The 20305-nt window shown below is 40.6% G+C and overlaps 1 protein-coding gene across 1 annotated transcript in view; it reads left to right on the top strand.

Annotated features, from left to right (window-relative positions):
* Positions 1-20305, top strand: part of ADGRV1 (adhesion G protein-coupled receptor V1) — a 526552-nt gene that overhangs the window by 167426 nt on the left and 338821 nt on the right. Inside the window, exons 60-71 of the mRNA XM_036279419.1 lie at positions 408-572; positions 3221-3338; positions 5076-5199; positions 6311-6449; positions 6634-6819; positions 7072-7304; positions 10352-10500; positions 11242-11443; positions 12536-12755; positions 14796-15035; positions 16801-16950; positions 17991-18464. Coding sequence (XP_036135312.1) covers positions 408-572; positions 3221-3338; positions 5076-5199; positions 6311-6449; positions 6634-6819; positions 7072-7304; positions 10352-10500; positions 11242-11443; positions 12536-12755; positions 14796-15035; positions 16801-16950; positions 17991-18464 — 2400 coding nt within the window. The remainder of the gene's footprint in view (positions 1-407; positions 573-3220; positions 3339-5075; positions 5200-6310; positions 6450-6633; positions 6820-7071; positions 7305-10351; positions 10501-11241; positions 11444-12535; positions 12756-14795; positions 15036-16800; positions 16951-17990; positions 18465-20305) is intronic.

The following is a 20305-nucleotide window of genomic DNA, read 5'->3' on the forward strand; positions in this document are numbered from 1 at the left end:
CGGGCACCAGACTCTTTCTGCCTTGTGGCTCTGTCCTCCCCTAGGTCCCGGGAGTCCCCACTCGCCACCTGGCAGACGGGGAAGGAGGGACTATGGAGAACTGTGTGAGAAGTTGACGGCCAGACTGTTAGTAAAACATGTTACTTCTATCCAGATTTTTGGGGGCTCAGAATTCAGTCATATGCTCCACCTAATTGCAAAAGTGGCCAGGAACTACCAAGTAGCTGGGTGTCTAGGACAAAAGGAAATGGGCTTTGGTGAAATATCTTTTCTGCACATGGTTGAAACATGCCATGGATAGAATTCTAAATTCAAAAATTACAGTCCCTGTAAATAGAAATAAGGTTCTGTTTGTTTTTCCTACTGCTGCTTTTTTGTTTTAATCTTATTGGATTATTTTCTTTCAGGTGATGGTTGATGAATCCCTTTTGTCTGATGACCCTGGTTCGTATGTGACACTCACAGTTGTCCGGTCCCCAGGAGGAAAAGGAGCCGTCCGACTCCAGTGGACTATAGATGAGATGGCCAAAGATGATCTCAGTCCTTTGAATGGGACACTACATTTTGATGAGGTATAGTCAGCATCAGGACTCCTGTAGTTTTTCTCTAATTTGTCTTTGATTGATTTTTTTCCCCAGTCTTAGTTATGAATTCTTATAATAGTATTCACTTTGTCTGGACTTTCTTTGAAATTCTATGCTTTGTGGGGGAAAATCACACATACATACACACACAACCCTAGGTGTCTGAAATCAAATTTACTTCAGACACTGCCTCCATCCCAACATCAAAACTACTCTTCTCTCAACATTTCTCTCCTAATTGGGGGCAAAATCAACCAACCAAGCCAGACATGGGCATCAGCCCCATCTCCACCCATTCCGTTGCTCTTGCATGTATTTGATCACAATCTTGTTGGTTTCCCCTTTCAAATACCCTTTCTCACTGCCTCTCCTGTCATGTCTGGGACAGAGCATGCCTTCCTCAACTTTCACTGGGTAGTCTTTTAACTTATAACCCTATTCCAAATATTTTCCTTTCTCTGTCCATTATCTGTGCCACTGATAGGCTGGCATTCTCTAAGGTATATCATGTTATGTCACCTCCTGCTTAAAACAATCCAGTGGGTGTTTCTTGCCCACAGGAATCCCAGCTCTGTGTCGCAGTTCAAAAACCTTGCACAAGGGAATCCTGGCTGTACCTTCCACCTTGCTTTTCGAATCATGTTTGCATACATCTTTCCAAAATTAATAAAGAAGAAATAAGAAGGAAATTAGTTAAAAACCAGAAAAAGAGAACTGATAATAAGTTTTAAAAATCCTCCCAAAATAAGAATTGACAAAAAAGAAATAGCCGTTAAAAGAGAGGAAAATGCTGAAAATGTTGAGACTTCTTTATGCAAATCTAAGCAAATAAATGTAAAAACCTATATAAAATTGGCTCTGGTAGATATATAGTAGACATAGAAAGTCTAAACAGATGGATTTTCATGAAATAGGAATAAAAGTTAAATAAGGGGGGTAGACGCCCCTCAGGTGGTTTTCCAAAGGAATTCAATCAAGTATTTAAAGATCAGGCAATCCCAGTAATACATGGTTATGTCTACTATTTTGGCAGTCTATTGGCCTTTGTTCAGAGTTTTCAACAGCAAACAACACAGAAACCAATACTTTTTTTCTTTCAGTGTTCTGATAGGTGATTAAGGAGTTAATCAGAGCTCTCTGGCAGTTCCTCTGTCACTTAACATTCTACCACCAGGGAGGTGTTGGTCACTCCAATGGCATTAATGATCTCAAGCCAGATGTTGCAGATATTTCGTCCACTCATTTCTCAGATACTGATAGATGATAATTCATAAAATATCTAGGTTGCATGTCCTAGCCATGATCTGAAAACTTCTCATCTGAAATGAGAATTTAGAGATTATTTTCAGATTTTTAGAAATATTTTCCTCAGAAATTTCCAGTTACCATAATCTGATCATTAGATCTACTTTCCAGATGACTAAAAAGGTTTTCTGGTTTTGAGCAGGAGATCCATATCAAAAGGGTGCACAGTCTGACCTTTTCCTGCGAGGAACGAGACCGTCATTTTATAGAGTACTGTGTCAGGAGAGGTGGGTTTGTAGATCACTCTGGATTTGACTCTCCATCTAGTTCTTCGGTCACCAACCTGGTGCATTTCATACACAACTGCATAACGACTTCACTGTTCTTGTACACTCAGCTCTGACATACACATGTCTCCATTATAAGGAATGTTTTTCTAGGTAAGACATACCATCAGAGCCTCCAATTCACAACATGCAGTAAATAAATGGCACGGGAGTGATTCACTGCATTCATAAATTAGAGGTTTTCCATGAGTACATTTAATCTGAGGAAGGAAGTATACATTTTCCTAGAAACTATAACAAAATAAAACTTTTTTTGAGTACAGATACTGTTAAATAGAAATAAGGAACAATGAAGAACAACTTGAGTGTAAAGTATTAAAAATCTCATAGGAAAAAATGCAATTATAGAACTAAGATGTACATGAGAAAGAATAAACAGCAGAATTCGAGCTACAGAAAATTAGTCAGTGATGCATCAGAGGACAATGGAATTGTTTTAGCAGCATACAAAGGAAAAGGTAGAAAAGGTAAAGAAAAAAATGATACCTGTCATGGTTATGTCTCAAAGTATTAATCTAGTGTCCTTTATATATTTGCTTTCCTTCGTGCTTTCTCTTCCAGCCTACACTGAAAACTTAAAAGATGTTGAAAATGACTGAGCTAAGTGTAAGACATGAGAGGAAGGGGTACTAGCACTTTTGAGAGCATCACCTGTGGCAGGAATGGGACGGGGGCAGGACTGAGTAGACGGCAGTCACAATGGGTGGTAGAAAGATAACCTTTATCAGTGGTAAACCTAGGACCTTTTTCTTTTTATATCATACTGTGACCATTATTGGACTTTCAATGATTGACCATTTTTAATAAACTTAGAAGTTATGTTAAAAATTGTTCCCCTTTTTGCTGTTAAGAGCCTGAATAGCATTTATGGTCAGAGCTAATTTGTATACAGTAATTCCCTTTAGAAGTATCTCATAATTCTAGGGGACAAAAGGGACATACTTAGAAAATGCTTATGGATATAAACATTTTGTGCTGATGGGAACATTCAAACTGTGACTTCAGTCCATCGGGAGAATTTGTTGTTCCTCTCACATGCTGTAGACAGAGTCCCAGAAGACCATTGTGTTGCGCACACTTCACGACACCGTGTTGGAGGAGGACAGGCGTTTCACCATCCAGCTGATATCAGTTGATGAGGCAGAAATATCTCCAGTGAAGGGTAAGAGAAATTCACTGTTTTTGGAAATTAAACTGTAGCTTCTCAGAAATATTTAACCAAATAATCAATGCTACTAAAATAGGTGACATTAGGTTTTATAATTCCTAAAATGTTTGTTAAAACATTAAGATGTCATTTTTCCACCCATGTATTACAGCTAAAGAATAGTTAACACTAAAATTATGATGCCCAGTTGTATAAGGTCATATGTCAAAGATTACATACAACTAACTGTGTGATTTTTAAAAAATAAAGGTATTTATTTTAGTAGTGCTTATGAAATAAAATAAGGAATGAAATAAAATATGGAAGCTTCCTAAAGGATCCATTTAACCAGGGAGGAGGCTGGTTAAATATAAAGAATACTATGCAACTATTCAAAAAAATATGGCATAAAAGGCCTTAATTACTTTAAAAATTAACACAATTTTACGTGGATAATTGTTATGTTAATAAAGCAGGCTTCATAATAACATGTTCAGTGTAATCCCATTTTTCTCAAGTGCATGTCATACATGTGTTTGAAATGTTAATAGTGGTTTTTGATTACCTGTGTTTTCTACACACATTTACACTGATCACATATTACTTTTGTAATAAAACATTATGTTATTTCATTTATTTATTGTTTTATTTATTTATTTTTGTTATATATATTTCTCCTTTTTAAACAGCATATTATGTCTATTGCAACCTATCTATACTTATTTTAATCAGAAAGTATTACATAGATATTTTGACATTTCAGAAACAGGCATCATATTTCTTATTTGCTTATGGTCCATATTACAGTTTGTTTCTTAGATATAGAGAGGAAGAATTAATGGTTCTAAATGGTTGCATTAGGGTACAAACAATAGTAATCATAAAAAATGGCCCAGCAACTTTGATATGAAAGCTTAGTTACATGTCCTTCTTTTTGCCGTAAAGAACTCCATCTGTGCAAGGGTCTCTGGCCAGAAAAGAAGAATTCCATCCATGGTCAAGGAAATTCTTACAATTGTAAAGTATCACTGTATGTGCCTAGGGTAGCTATACTACCAGTGGATCAGTATAAATCATTTGTTAGTATAAACAATTCATAGTACATTTCTGTGACATATTTGCACATGGCAAAGCACTCTCAGTTTCGTTAATCCATTGCCAAAGAAAGTGAGAGTACAGTAATCCAGCCCTGTGTTTCATGAACCCCTGTGTGCTTCTAGAAACCATTTTCTTAAAGTTACTGCTAAATTATAACATGAATATCAAATTACTTAATGTGGTTTTTATTTCTATTTTAATAGGATTATTTGACACATTTTTATAAATTCTTACAAGCAAATAATTGTTAGAAAATAAAAAATAAAAGGTAACTTCAAGAATTATTCCTTTTGCCCACATAGCTAAGAGATATAGCCTGAGAGCCAATTGCAATGAGCTGCAAAACGCTTACTATAGAAGTGAGTTAATGCCGATGGTAGAAGGCTCCTTGCTTATCATGGGATAGTGGAATCATCGCCCACTTTCATTAAAATGTGAGCTTGGACAAGTTATTTGTTAGGTCTCTTCAATGTTTCAGTGTACTTAAATGTCTTCACTGGTAGAACGAGGATAATATTAGTACCTACCTTATATGATTACCATGAGGATTAACTCATACAATTAATATATGGAAAGCAGTTAACATTGCAGGCATATATTAAGTGAATACATGTGTTTGCTACATAAGCTGTATATATGTCGCCTTCGATTCAGGTAGCGCATCAATAATCATTCGAGGAGACAAGGGAGCTTCAGGAGAAGTTGGGATAGCGCCATCCTCCAGGCATGTCCTCATTGGGGAACCTTCAGCAAAATATAATGGGACTGCTATCATCAGGTAAGGGTGTCATCATTTTTCTTTGCCTAGGTTGGGATTTTGACGTTTTGTGTAAATTATTAGTATTTTTATGCCTTAAATACATTGTTCTCAACACATACATATTTTTCAAGCATTGTTATTTTATATGTTGGTAACACCCCTGGAGAGGGGAGCACATTTTTGGAGAAAAGTGAAGACACAGTCTGACCTGTGTTGAAGTTAGATCTTGAGGAGGTCTCTGACTGCTTCTTGGGTGACTCGTACAGCGCATTCCGGGGAAAGCACATTGATTTGGCGTCAGATGTGTGCTTCTGGCCCCGTCACTGGCCATGTAAAATAGGAGCATTACTTCAGCTCTGTGAGCGTGTGTGTCTTGGCTGCCAAGTTGTTCCTTAGAAAATCATCTGAATCAAGCATTTTGTGATTCTAAGTGTTCTAAAATTAGAGCCTGTTATATAACTATGGGATGTTCATGAGCAACTTTATTACAAATATTTTCATGAAGAGTGGGATAGAAGCTAACAGCAAAGTAGCTGAATTTGAATTAAAACTTGACCTTTTTGGTAGTTTTTCCATTAGCACTGCATGTGTGAAGTGTTTCCTGTTCTTTAGAGAACTTTGTCAGGCTGTTGACCTTTTGTACTTGTGTGTTAAGTAAAAATCTATAAATAACTTTAAAAAAACTTTTTAAACCTTCCACTTACAGTGTTCAGCTTTTGCCAGTATTCTACTCAAGCAGATTTATGTGAGTTCAGTACTTTGAGCGTTACAGTCTTGGAAATATGCATTTATAGTTGATAGATAAGGTTATTTAAATTCACAGTGTTTCTGAAATAAATGAAAATTGTTTATTTTTGAAAGACAGGGAAAATATCTAGGAAACGTTCCTTCAATAAAAATGTATTAAGCCTGGCCAGTGTGGCTCAGTGTACTGAGCATCGTCCATGGACTGAGAGGTCCCAAGGTCCTGGTCAGGGCACTTGCCCAGGCTGCCGACTCCAGCCCCAGGAGGGGGCGTGCAGGAGGCAGCTGATTGATGTTTCTCCCTCACATCAATGTTTCCATCTTTCTCTAGAAAATTAAAAACATTTTACAAAAATGTATTGAATATACGTGTATATTGTTGTAGCCTCGTTCGTGGCCCAGCAGTCTGGGGGGAGGTCACAGTGTACTGGAGGATATTCCCCCCATCCCTGGGAGAATTTGCTGAAACATCAGGAAAACTGACAATGAGAGAAGGACAGTCTGCGGCAATTGTAGTGATCCAGGTATTGATGTCACTGGTTTCTGTGCCGCCCTTGGCAGTGTGTGTGTGTGTGTGTGTGTGTGTGTGGTGGATGGGGTGGTGCGAGATGCTTAATAGCCCAGATTTGTTGTTGTTGCTTATGTGATAGATGTTTATCTTCAAGTGTTACAGAATCTGCTGCTACTGGCCCCTGTGTCCTTCTGCAGGCTTTGAATGATGACATTCCCGAGGAGAAGTGTTTCTATGAGTTTCAGCTCACTGGCGTCAGCGAGGGCGGGACTCTGAGCCAAGCCAGCAGCACCGCCCAGATCACAGTGGTGGCCAGTGACCTGCCCTACGGCCGGTTCGCCTTCTCACAGGAGCACCTTCAAGTGTCAGAGGAAGCCCAAAGGGTAGAGTGTGAAACGCTTAAAATCTGAACTATCATTTTTATTTTTATATTGTAATGATCTTTAACACGTGTTTCCCTGTTCTTATTCCAAAGTTTTCACAAACCGATTTTCTCCTAATGTTATTTATATACTTTCATAACTGTATATGTAATTTCAACATAATCCTGGTTAGTAGTATTAGAGACAATAAAAATTAAGCATGATCTTGTAGGTTAATTTTCCAAGCCAGACCAAAAGCCTCTGTCGCTGCAGGTGAACGTCACGGTGCTCCGTGCCGGGGGATCCCTCCGCCCCGTGCGGCTCTGCGTGGAGACGGTGAGCGGGACCGCCGAGGCCGGCCTGGACTTTGTGCCCGCGCCCCGGGAGCTTCTCTTTGACGCACGGGAGACGGCGAAAAGCCTGCAGCTCGAAATACTCGATGATAGCCTTCCCGAAGGCCCTGAGGAATTTTCTCTAGTAATTACAAAAGTGGAACTCCTCGAAAGGTAAAGTAAAAACAGAAAAGTAGAAAAAGCACACAAAACAGGAAGAAAGAAGAAGTGCTAGGTTGCGTGGGGATTAATGCAGAACTGAGAAATAGTTCTTTCCCTTCTCTGCCGTAGATTGATAGGACCTTAGAACAGTGGGAGGAAATTATGACAAAAGCAGTTAACTAGGCATTATCCTAAAATCTAAATTTTTTCACCGAAAGTTGAAACTATGTATTTCTGTGGTGTGCAGTCACTCTGGGCAGCCAGAGATGAACATGGTATGGACCGGAGTAATTTGGTGAGAAAATAGGAGTCACTGTTCTCTAGGTCAGAGGTCAGCTGGCCTTGGGGAGTTTGCCTCCCCGTCTCTATCTCTGTACCTGAGAGTGGGCTGAAGTGACAGATTTCTTTTTGGAATCAATGAAGGCTGTATTGTCTTCTCCGTGGGTGAATGAGGTAGATGCTTGCCCAATACCAGTTTTAAAAGGGGTAAAAAAATTGAGTCACAGAGGCCCAGTCATTAATGTGCACCAAGTTTCCGTGGGAGATCAAGAACCAACCATATGGAGGCCCTGCTGTAGTGGGAGCGCAGTTAGCTGAAGTACTGACAGGTGTGAGCAGGCCGCAGGTTGAGCAGGCCGCAGGTGGAGCAGGCCGCAGGTGGAGCAGGCCGCAGGTGGAGCAGGCCGCAGGTGTGAGCAGGCCGCAGGTGGAGCAGGCCGCAGGTGTGAGCAGGTCGCAGGTTGAGCAGGCCGCAGGTTGAGCAGGCCGCAGGTGTGAGCAGGCCGCAGGTGGAGCAGGCCGCAGATTGAGCAGGCCGCAGGTGTGAGCAGGCCGCAGGTGGAGCAGGCCGCAGATTGAGCAGGCCGCAGGTGTGAGCAGGCCGCAGGTGGAGCAGGCCGCAGATTGAGCAGGCCGCAGGTGTGAGCAGGCCGCAGGTGGAGCAGGCCGCAGATTGAGCAGGCCGCAGGTGTGAGCAGGCCGCAGGTGGAGCAGGCCGCAGATTGAGCAGGCGGTGGGTGTGAGCAGGCCGCAGGTGTGAGCAGGACGCAGGTGGAGCAGGCCGCAGATTGAGCAGGCGGTGGGTGTGAGCAGGCCGCAGGTGTGAGCAGGTCGCAGGTTGAGCAGGCCGCAGGTGTGAGCAGGCCGCAGGTGGAGCAGGCTGCAGATTGAGCAGGCGGTGGGTGTGAGCAGGCCGCAGGTGTGAGCAGGTCGCAGGTTGAGCAGGCCGCAGGTGGAGCAGGCCGCAGGTGTGAGCAGGCCGCAGGTGTGAGCAGGTCGCAGGTGTGAGCAGGCCGCAGGTGTGAGCAGGCCGCAGGTGTGAGCAGGCCGCAGATTGAGCAGGCGGTGGGTGTGAGCAGGCCTCAGGTTGAGCAGGCCGCGGGTTGAGCAGGCGGCGGGTTGAACAGGCCGCGGGTTGAGCAGGCGGCGGGTTGAGCAGGCCGCAGGTTGAGCAGCCCGGCGACTCCACGTTGGCTGTTGCCACCAGACCTTCAGCGAGAATGTTTGCATTCATATAAGTTCTAAAGGAAGTTTTCTGTGCATGGAAATGTTTTTGCATTTGTTATATAAATGCCATGATTTGCAAGCTTTTTGAAAACTGAAATATTTCACTGAGTGTGTATATCATTCCACCTGGAAAAATCATATTGTGGGCTTGCATATACTTTCTATCTTAAATTTCCCAGAGATGATTCTCTGTCTGGAGATGGGAATGAATTTGTAGTCATGTGTTAAAATTTCAGCAGGTTACTGACTATTTAAATAGGTGAAATTTGGTAAAAGTAGCTCATTAAGTGTGATATCATATCACTGTTATTGACTAAGTAGGTTGTCGGGAGGGAACTGGTCAATGTATCTCTCTTTCATCAATGTTTCTTTCTCTCTCTGCCACCCTCCCCTTCCACTCTATCTAAAAATATCAGTGGAAAAATATCCTCAGGTTAGGAGGAAGGAAGGAAGGAAGGAAGAGAGGGAGGGAGGGAGGAAGGAAGGAAGGGAGGGAGGGAGGGGGGGAGGGAAGGAAGGAAGGAAGGAAGGAAGGAAGGAAGGAAGGAAGGAAGGAAGGAAGGAAGGAAGGAAGGAAGGAAGGACATTTCTACCTAGTTTAATTCTGGGGAAACAAGTTTTTCCTTTCAAATAAATTTCTAGTCTTCCTTTGATCTGAAAAGGAAAGTATTTTGCTCCATTGCTAGAAAATGTACTACTTATACACAATCCACCTCAGACCACTGATAACAGTTACTCCAGTCATTTAATATTTTAATTCTTTTTTTTCTAATTTCCCTCATATATAATCTTATTAACCAGCTTTCAACCTGTCAAAATTAGATGGGGCAAAAATACCAGGGAAGTAGAATTTGGAAATTGAATGAAGAACTACAATGGTTCAATGCCATTTTTAGCTTCAGGGATTAAAGCGATATAAAACTCTGGAGGTCAGAACTTTTCTTTAATGGGAATAATTTCAATATATATGTATATAAAAACTTCCCTTGCATAAATGTCATTAGACAAGTAAAACACCATCTATAATAAAGAACAGAGGCAACAATTGTAATTGTTTTCCACAGATATTAAAATATTTTCTTGAATGTTTAGCTTGAAATTGCTTCAGTGGCATAACACTCACTATTTATCTGAAGTAACTCCACCTAACACTGAGCTCGTCCAGCCCAGCAGGTGTCCGTCTTCGCGTGCCCTGCAGTTTAATGTACGTTCCCATTTGGGTCCATTACTGCAGTGTTCAGCAGTGCATTCCTAGCCCCAGAGTTTCATTTTACGACCTCTTCTTCCCAATTTCCTCATAGTTTTGTTATCTCCCCATTGCCTCAGTTTAATAACTTTATATTAGACTTGGCTTCATGCAGGCAGTGATAATTGCAAGCAGCACAGAAATCCATTTCAAACAGCATTTCAGGGGGAAAAAAAGGAGTATTTTAGTGTTGGGAATTTTAAAAAGTATTAAAATGCTTAATAGGACTAAGTTATAGGAGCTAAGAAGACCATTCAATTCATGGTAGGAAATTATGTACTCATTTTATTTTTTATGACTTTGCAAGAGGGTATGATTTTACCATCCAAGAAAATGGACTTCAAGTAGATCAGCCTCCTGAAATAGGAAACATCTCCATTGTCCGAATCATAATAATGAAAAACGATAATGCAGAGGGCATCATTGAATTTGACCCAAGGTATACTGCCTTCGAAGGTAGGTTCAGCAACCTTATTTTATAATTTGCTTCTACTTTCTGAATTATAGCGTTTCGGAGCTCGACCTGATCAGTTTGAATTCTCATACATAAATTTTTTCTCTTTGGTGTGTGTGTGTTTGTGTGTGTGTGTGTGTGTTTGTACATGTACATGTATATACACATGTACATATACACCTTTAATATGTATTTGTGCCTGGCCTTTATATATTTATACATTACTAAAACATAATATATTTTAGGTTACCTTTGAGAAATCTTGAACCTAACCTATGTGTGCCAAAGCTGACTGGTTAGGAACAAGGTAATTTAGAAGAATAAAGTTTAACCTTAGGACTATTGAAATATTCATATTTCAAACACTTTTATGAATATATTTTTAACTTATGCAATGCTTATCTTTGTGGTTAGAAATCAGTGAGTAGCCACTTTCTAATAAAGCATCATTTATTGGCTGTGGTACATAGAAGAAGGTGCCTTTGCTGATGATTACATAGGCTATTTAAATTTTAACTTATACTGTTCATTGCAACTTTCAGCTGGTGTCAAACTAAATTCCTCCTGAAAAATAAGGCACAAACTTTTCACCAACATTTTTTTAAAGTGATAAATGAACTGTGGACTAATTGAGTAATTTGAACTCTACCATTATATTTAATTGCCATGCTTAATTTGACTAAATCTTATAAAAGTTTGTTGCTTTGCCTGACGTACCAGTTAATTGCAAATGCCTGTTACAGTGGAGGAAGATGCTGGGACGATCCTGATTCCGGTGCTGAGGCTGCACGGAGCATACGGCCGCGTGACGGCTGATTTCATCTCGCAGAGCTCCTCTGCGGTTCCCGGCGGCGTCGATTATGTCCTGCATGGTGATTCCGTCACGTTTCAGCATGGGCAGAGCTTAAGTTTTATAAATGTCTCCATTATTGATGACACTGAAAGGTAACAATTTAGTGATATCAGAAATACAGTACCCCCCTGCCCCATCCGCAGGGGATATATTCCAAGACCCCCAGTATCTCAAAACTGCAGGTAGTACTAAACCCTATAGATATTATGCTTTTTTCCTATACATACCTATAATCAAGTATAATATATAAATTAATTAAGAGCTTAGCAACAATAACTAATGATAAAATAGAACAATTATAACAATATGCTATAATAAAATATTTTAATTGTCCTGTACTTACCATTCTTCTTGCAATTATGTGAGATGACACAGTGCCTACATGATGAGATGATGAGTTGATGTGAGATGGATAGGTAGGCATTGAGACACGGCATTAAGCTACTATAAGGTTTACTGGAACAGAACATGGTGGTACCAGGACAGTCAGTCTGATAACCCAGATGACTACTAAGCCACTAAACGTGTCCTGGTTGGGATGGAGCAGGTCAGTGGGAGATTTCATTACATTACGTAGAATGGCATGGAATTTAAAACTGATGAATTGTTTATTTCTGGAATTTTTTGTTTAATATTTTTGGACTGCGCTTAACTTCAGGTAACTGAAACCAGGAAAAGCGAAACCACAAATAGTGGGGGACTACTATAATTTGGGCATACACAAAACATGAATATTGTGTTCCAATCCTTACCTGTGTTTTGCACTGAATAGAATTTTAGATTATACACGTGGACATGGAGAAACAAGTGATAAATTTGGGAGGAGGATGATGCATTTGGACAGGGAAAAGAGATTGGGAGACCATTGTGATTGTATGTTACTTTTTTCAAATACAGGAATAATAATTTTTACTATTTCAGATTTGAAAAGTCTAGTCAGAATATAGAAATATTCTGACATTCATTTCTTTAATGCAGTAAGCAATTAAAATGAAATGAAGAAAGTCTAATAATGTTGAAATTGATCATTTGTGCCTTTAGCTGAGCACCCTCTTCTTCCCACTTGGTGTGTGACTACTGTGCCTTGAATATGTATGACCAATTAGGAAAATGACTAGTTATTTGGATTTTCGAAGCATTTTAATGTACTAAGACTCACAGAATTGCTCCTTTTTGCTATGCAGTGAATTTGCAGAGCCCATTGAAATTCTGCTCATTGGAGCTACAGGTGGAGCGGTCCTTGGGCGCCACCTAGTGAGCAGAATCACGATAGCCAAGAGTGACTCTCCCTTTGGCGTTGTAAGATTTCTCAATGAAAGCAGAATTTCTCTTCCTAATCCCAGTTCCACAATGATTGTATCCTTGGTGCTGGAGCGGACTGGAGGACTCTTAGGAGAGATTCAGGTAGTTATTATTTTCATGGTTTAAAAAATAATTTTTGATAGTTGAGTTTTATGTTGGATTTTCTTATTCCTCAAATACATTCATTTATTTATTCACAATCAGTAATATTTATTAACTACCTAGTAGGTGTAAAGTAGCTTCTAAGTCCTGTGAAGCACATAAAAATGTATGAGGCATACAGCTGTCCTCAGGAAGCTCTTGAGAGCCAGTTAGAAATTAAATGATGAATTCTGGTGCAATGCATTAATTCAACAAGTATTTGTTGAGTGCTTTCCAAGTGCCAGACCCTGCTGTGGGCACTGAGAACACACTGGTGAACAAGACAGACCTTGTCTATGTTCTCATAAAGCTTTCAGAACAATAAACAAATAAATAAAAGGAAAATGAACTGATAACACTCAGTGCTTTGCAGAAATGTGAAATCAGGAGACACTGGCTACTCTTGATTGGATGGTGAGGATGTGATATTTAAGCTGAGGGCTGGATGATGAGAAACAGTGGTCATGTCCTCGTCAGAGGGATGAGTATGAGAGGGAAAGCCAGTGCAGATCGATAAGCCTGGCATGTTCGAGGTCTGGAGAGGTCTGTGTTGGGGGCCTGGACATGTCAGATCACAGCATAGGGAAGCTCAGAGGCCTCTGCAGGTGTTTGATCACGGAGAACATCCTAAAGCAGTTTAAAGATTTTATGTGAAGTGCAAACAGGATGCCACTGGAACGTTTTAAGCAGGGGACTAATGTCAATGTCACTGAGTTGTCATTTTAAACAGCTCCCTGAGGACAGTTGTGAGGAAAATGGACTGTCAGGGAGCCGGATTAGAAGCAGGATGGGCAGTGAGGTGGCTGTTGCCCTCCACAGTCCAGGGCAAAGCTGTCAGCTCAGACAAGGGTGGAGATGGAGACGTCAAGAAGTGAACAGACATTGAGTATGTTTTGGAAGAAAAACTCATTGGGCTAATGGAGGCCAAGGAAAAGGCAAGAATCGAGGGTAACTGCTAGAATGTTAGTTTTAGCAACCGGTTATATTACAGTGCTGCTTACTGAAATGTAGAAGCTTGGGGGAGAACCAAGAGCTCTGTTTTGGCCATATTAATTTGAGACAGCTATGAGATATCCCAGTTGGGGGGGAGGTGGTCAGGTTGGGGTTAGGACTGCAGACAGGGAAGGTATTGACACAAATGCAGACATTGAAACTATGGGGCCTAAGGGGTATAGAAAAAGATGTGAAGGATACAGACCTGAGCCCCAGGCTCCCAACATTTAGGCATCTAAGGAAGGAGAGCCAGCAAAGAAAATTGAAATGCAAAGGAAGAGGGAAAACCAGGAAGGCATGTATCATGTGAGTGTCACGTAAGTCAAGAGAGACAAGACGCAATGTTTTAAGAAAAAGGAAGTGATTGGTTGTATACAATTCTGATGAAAGATTAAAGAAGCAAAGAGAGTGCCCAGTTTTCTTTCTTCAGAGATATTGAAAAGCATACAATGTTAAATTATAGAAACTTTTAAAAATGCATTTATTCTAATGTAGAAACTTTGTTTCTTACCACAAGTTATGGAAATGTCTATTCATTTTATACTAGAAATTTATTTAAGTATATTTAGAAGAAGCTGAACACCCAGCGGAGTTTTCAATGGTTTTATTATTCAGATAGGTTTTGATGGGCAGAACATGCGCATACAGCAAGACAGCGTTGTACTTGTACATTTAAATTTTTAAAATATTTCTCTAATATATATATTTTAATATGGACTTTTATATTTTTGCTATCCTGTGATGATGAAAAATGACCAGGTCTTCACATTTCTCTTTTCTTGTTACATGTTGTCATTCATGAAAACTGGTATTCTATAGTAATGTAGTTTATATTCGCAAATATCATGGTTTAAGAAACTGAGCGGATACCTAAGAATTCGCTGGAGATATTCTAGAATAATTTTCATACACATGTGTATTTTTTTTTTCTAATACTACTTATCCTGCAAAGTAATTCTTGGTTTAAAACTGATCATATCAATTTTTAAAAACAACACCACCCTGCAGGTGAACTGGGAGATAGCAGGACCCAATTCTCAGGACGTCTTACCACCACAAAACAGAGACATTGCAGACCCAGTGAGCGGGTCCTTCTATTTTGGAGAGGGAGAAGGTGGACTGAGAACCATAATTCTGACAGTCTATCCTCATGAAGAAATTGAAGTTGAAGAGACTTTCATTATTAAACTTAAACTTGTGAAAGGAGAAGCTACGTTAGACGCCAGAGCTAAAGATGTTACGTTAACAGTAAGTCTGACTTTATGTTCTCACAAAATTTTTAATAGCGTTATCAAAAAATGCATACATATTTGTTGAAACTTTACAGGCGTATGATGAATTGCAAGTTATAAAACCAAATGAAGTCATAATAATTTCTATGATTGTTATATTAGTTTCTTATGTAGCCTGATTATTGGTGTTAGTTCTATGAAAGCTTTAATATAGTGAGAAATACTTATTTACCACTCTTTAAGAAAATTTGGTGTTTGGGGGATGTTTGCCACTTCTAGGGAGGAGGTATTAGTGATATCATCCTAAGCAGTGGATATATTTGCCATGAAAGTACATTAAAATTAATAGCTCGTCACGAGTCAGATTGTGTGAAGGAAGAATGATACTTGTTTAACTAGTACAATGACGTGTTGGATTAGATTCAGATCCAGCGTATTTGATATGAACCACCCAGTCCATTGGGCAGAAAGTGCTTGGACCAGGGCCACTGAAGAGAGAGAAATGGACATCTTTTAAGTTTGAAAAGCACTCTTGTGTGGGGTCTGTATCAGTCATGTTTCTCTAGAGGAATAGAGACCTGGGGGAGGGGGAGAGGAGGGAGAGAGATTGGTTGATCGATTGGTTGTGGGGACCAAGCTCACCAAGCTCTGAGTTTTCTCACCCTGACGTTTTTTGGGGTGAAGAGGTTGATAGTCTTGGCAGAGGACTATGTCTCCCTACCATAAATGATTCCCAACAGCGTGGCCATCTGAACAAGCCACCCCTCTTCCCAGTTTAACTCGGCAGAAGAAGAAATGACAAGCAGGCAGTCCAGCAGGCGGAAAAGCCAGGGAAGAGCTGAAGTTGGTCTTGGAGTCTGCATTCTGTGGGGCAGTCCCGCAGGCTGGGAAGTCACGCAGGACTTCTAACCTGCAGTCTTGAGGCAGAATGATTCTCCTGAAACCTCAGTATTCATGCTTAAGGCCTTCAGCGGATTGGTTGAGGCCCACACAGATTATCGAGGATAATCTCCTTTACTTAAAGTCAACTGATTGTAAATATTAATCACAGCTACAAAATACCTCACAGCAGCATCCACACTGGTGTTTGACGAAACAGTGGGGCACCGTAATCTATAAATTGATGCATGGAACCAAGTATCGCGATGCCTTTCGCCTCTCTCCACCTTCTATTATAACCAGTAGAAAGAAGTCAGCAAAAATGGACTGGTTAAGCCCTGGCCGGTTTGGCTCAGCGGTAGAGCATCGGCCCATGGACCAAAGAGTCTCGGGTTCGATTCCTGTCAAGGGCACATACCTCAGTTGCAGTTCGTCCCCGGCCAGGTTCGTGCGGGAGGCAACCAGTCAATGTGTCCCTCTCACTTTGATGTTTCTCTCTCTCTCCCTTTCTCTCCCTCTCTCTCCCACTCTATCTGAAGATAAATAGAAAAATATCCTCGGGTGTGGATTAAAAAAAAAAATCAACTGGTTAAATAAAACAAATGTAAGGCAAACCTAAACTTAGGCATCAAAGTACTATCCTTTTGAGATTTTACAAATTGTCCTTTTCCTGACACTTATTCCCATTATCCTTGGGGAATAAGAACTTACTTGTTTTAGCTAACAATCAGTGTAATAAAGAAGGTTTAAAAATCAGATAGCTGGGTAGATCATATTTAAGTATTATTTGTATGTTTCTTCTATTTCTTTGTCTATCTGTGTATTGATTGATAAATTGGACACTGTATTTTCATCCATAGTTGTTATATGTGTTATTCATTCTGCTCTGTTTCTATTTTTAGATACAAAAGTTTGGTGATCCCAATGGAGTGGTTCAATTTGCTCCTGAATCTTTATCCGTGAAGACATATTTGGAGCCGTCAGCTCTGGAAGGGCCCCTGATCATCACTTTCTTTGTCAAAAGAGTTAAGGGCATTTTGGGAGAGATTAAGGTATTCCTTTCCATTTTATTTTTAAGTAGAGTAACCATTGGCTTAGCAAACATGGTTGAGAGGGACAGAGAAATTGTGTTGTTCTCGTTAAAGGTTTTCATAAACTGAAGTGACCTGAGTTTTCAGAGAAGCTCAGAGGTTCATTTTTGTACCTTCGGGCTCCCCAGCCGGCATCCACTTGTAGCAACCTCTCTACATTTGGTTACAATCAGATTAAAAGGTTGTCTGCACACTTGATCATGAAGACTATGACTCAACTATGTTGTATGTTCTTGTTTGCTATAACGTGAAGCTTTTCCTCCTTCAATCTCTGAATGGTTTGTGTAAACTGCTTAATGTATTGTCCAAGGCTTTATTTCTCAGTATAATTTTTTTTATATTTAGAAACTGATTTTTAAGAGGTTGCATTTGTGTGTTCATTGATGTAGAACATTTGAGGATGCCCTTGTGAATCAAGATTCTTGTCTAATAGATCTAGGTTCCTCGTTTTCTTGAAAAACATATTTTGTGAAGTTCCCTCTTTTCCTGTAACTGGTATTTGTTAAGTTGAAGCTTTGTGGTTTAGAGGCTCCAAATTCTTGGAAAATAACTCTCAATTCTAAGAAATCTAATAGATATTCCCTCATAGTTAAAAAAACAAAAATAAATTCTGATGGGAAGCATTAGATTACTTACTTTTTACCTTCCAATATTGTTTATGGTTCACTATGGAACGTTTTTGTGGTACTGGCATTTTAAAGTTAACTTGCTCCTCTTAATCTCTCTTGATTGTTATTCTTTTAGAAGTAAGTAAAATGAGATTTTGCAGTCTTGTCCTGCACATTGCATACAACAGCCTATAAGAGTTAATATACGTTCACGATATACATCACTCCTCTCTACTTTCTAAACTAACTAACTGCCTGGGGACTTCATGAATATAATGATGCACAATTAATGTTTTCTCTTTGTATATTTAGAAAGGACACATAATTTAAAGGATTTTGATTCAATTTACTAAATTGTATAACGTTGTTGGATTTTTCTCCCTTTTATCTTAGGTTTACTGGGAAATAAGTAGTCAGTTTGATATTACTGGAGACTTTCTTTCTACAAAAGGGTTTTTCATCCTTGCTGATGGAGAGAGTGACGTGAGCTTTGATGTTCACCTGCTGCCCGATGATGTACCTGAGGTAGAGGAAGCCTATGTGATCCAGCTCGTTTCTGCAGAGGGGGGAGCCGATCTGGACCCGGAAAACTGCATCACACGGTTCTCTGTCTCTGCAAACGACGACCCACACGGAGTATTCGCTCTGTATGCAGATCGCCAGTCAATACTTGTTGGGCAGAACCTTAGTAGATTCATTCAAATTAATGTAACCAGGCTGGCCGGGACTTTTGGAGACGTGGCTGTTGGCTATCGAATATCATCTGGTAATAAGGAGCAGCCAGTTGTTCCAGAGAACGCAGAGAGGCAGCTGGTGGTCAAGGATGGTGCGAGCTATGAAGTAGACACGACGCCAGTAAGGACTGAGGTTTGTTGTGTTTCTTCAGTTTCCTGCTCATTCCAATCAGACTTCTCCAGGGAGAGCCCTGACTAACCTCAGGATAGGATTATATCTTATTCAGATGCGTATTTAAATGTAACCTTGGAAAGTGCATAGTAATTATGGAATAATACCTAGAGTGAAGTTGCAAATTGTAAGTGAATAAGTATGTTCCAGTTTGGAGATGAAATATTTTTGTCTAGATAGTAGCAGGTATTTATTTAATACTTACAAAGTTCCCGAAATTATTTTAATTGCTATATATACATAGCCTGACATACACGTGCACACGCACACAGAGGATACTTGTTGAAGGGGAGGAATGTAGGCTTTCTCATGGGACTGCCATGTGTCCCTGGGGTTGGAGGGTCTACGTGAACACAGAGCCTGGCACCTGCTTCTCTCCGTGCAAATCTGGAACATGGGAAATTGGCTCTGACTTTCTGCGATGGTGAAACAGAGAGGGTGGTGGACTGCGCTGGCAAACATCTGGCGTGGGCATGACGGGAACACGTGGATTTCCTGTATCAAGTAGGTGCCTCAGGAGCCTTTCTCAGCCTGAACCACAGAAACGATCTGAGTGACTGTCTTACTCCTTCCGAGGACGGTACATAACCGTATCATTTATAAGCATGGAAGTTCCTTTTTCTCATTCACGGGTAGCATTGTGGCACTGGGATTAATTATCGCATGTTGAGAAAGGCTGCCCCCGAGGGCAACCAGATTGGAATAATCTTGAGAAGATCTGTAGAGGGAAGTGTGAAGCTAGGAGAGAATCTAGGAAAGATCATCACCTCCGGAGGAACGGTGAGCAGTGGGATTCTGAAGTCCTTGGGGGACACCATGCAGTTCCACGGAAGGGGGAGAGTTCGAGTGCCCGTCTTCATGGCAGTGGTGGTCAGCCAGGGACAGGCAAGAAAGGACCGTGGCAGCGAAGCAAGCTTTCTGTCCTGTCTCGAAGCAGCCCTCCCTGCCCCAAACCTCGAACATGCCAGAAGGCTGGCGAGGGGTCCCAGGGGGACTGAGGAGTACTGAAGCATCACACGATGACCCCTTCCCGCTGTAGGTCCTGAACCATGAATCACACAAAAACTGGGATAAACAGGGGAGCTCTAACTGTGTGCACAATGGAAGTCTTGATTGATATAAGTCTGGCCTTTACATTCCTGAACGTGACAGAAAGCTTCAAGATTGACCCACAGCACAGTCAGCGGGTAGTGGAAAGAAACCCCACAAAGCAGCAATAGGGAAAAAAATGAAGCAGTTTCCTATTTGTATTCCACGAACTTTAGCCCACTCAGTGACTGATGATCGTTTCATGGAAGCTCATGATCGATAGAAAACAGGCCGCCGTTCAGAATAGCAACAAGCATATTATACAAATTTGTACCTACTATGTAGCCTTCTTGTCCTCTGTGTACCTGAGTCTTTACCTTTGCTGTGTGATAAAGGGAAAAACGGAGGCCCCGTGGTGAGACACGGGTTTTCTGGTGGCTCCTGCACCCCTGTAGTTCTTTCGTTTACTCGATGCCTAACCTCCGTTTCCGATTCCCCGAAACTCTCAAGACGGGGATAGAGTGCAGAGCTGGGGAAATGAGAGGTGGATTAATTTAATCAGAATGTTATTTTATTAAGCCTCCTTGACAAATGATCAGAGTTGTGTTTTTTTTTTATACAGTGTGCTTAAATTACATAATGTAATTACATCATTACCCAATAACTTGAAACATTTTCCCACACCTAACTGTATCACATCACCTTCTAAACACATTCAGGTTATAATCTCTGCTAATGAACACAGGCGGGCCTTCCTTCTGCTTTTCTGGGAA

Source organism: Molossus molossus, unplaced genomic scaffold (assembly GCF_014108415.1).
Source record: "Molossus molossus isolate mMolMol1 unplaced genomic scaffold, mMolMol1.p scaffold_m16_p_3, whole genome shotgun sequence".
NCBI lineage: Eukaryota > Metazoa > Chordata > Mammalia > Chiroptera > Molossidae > Molossus > Molossus molossus.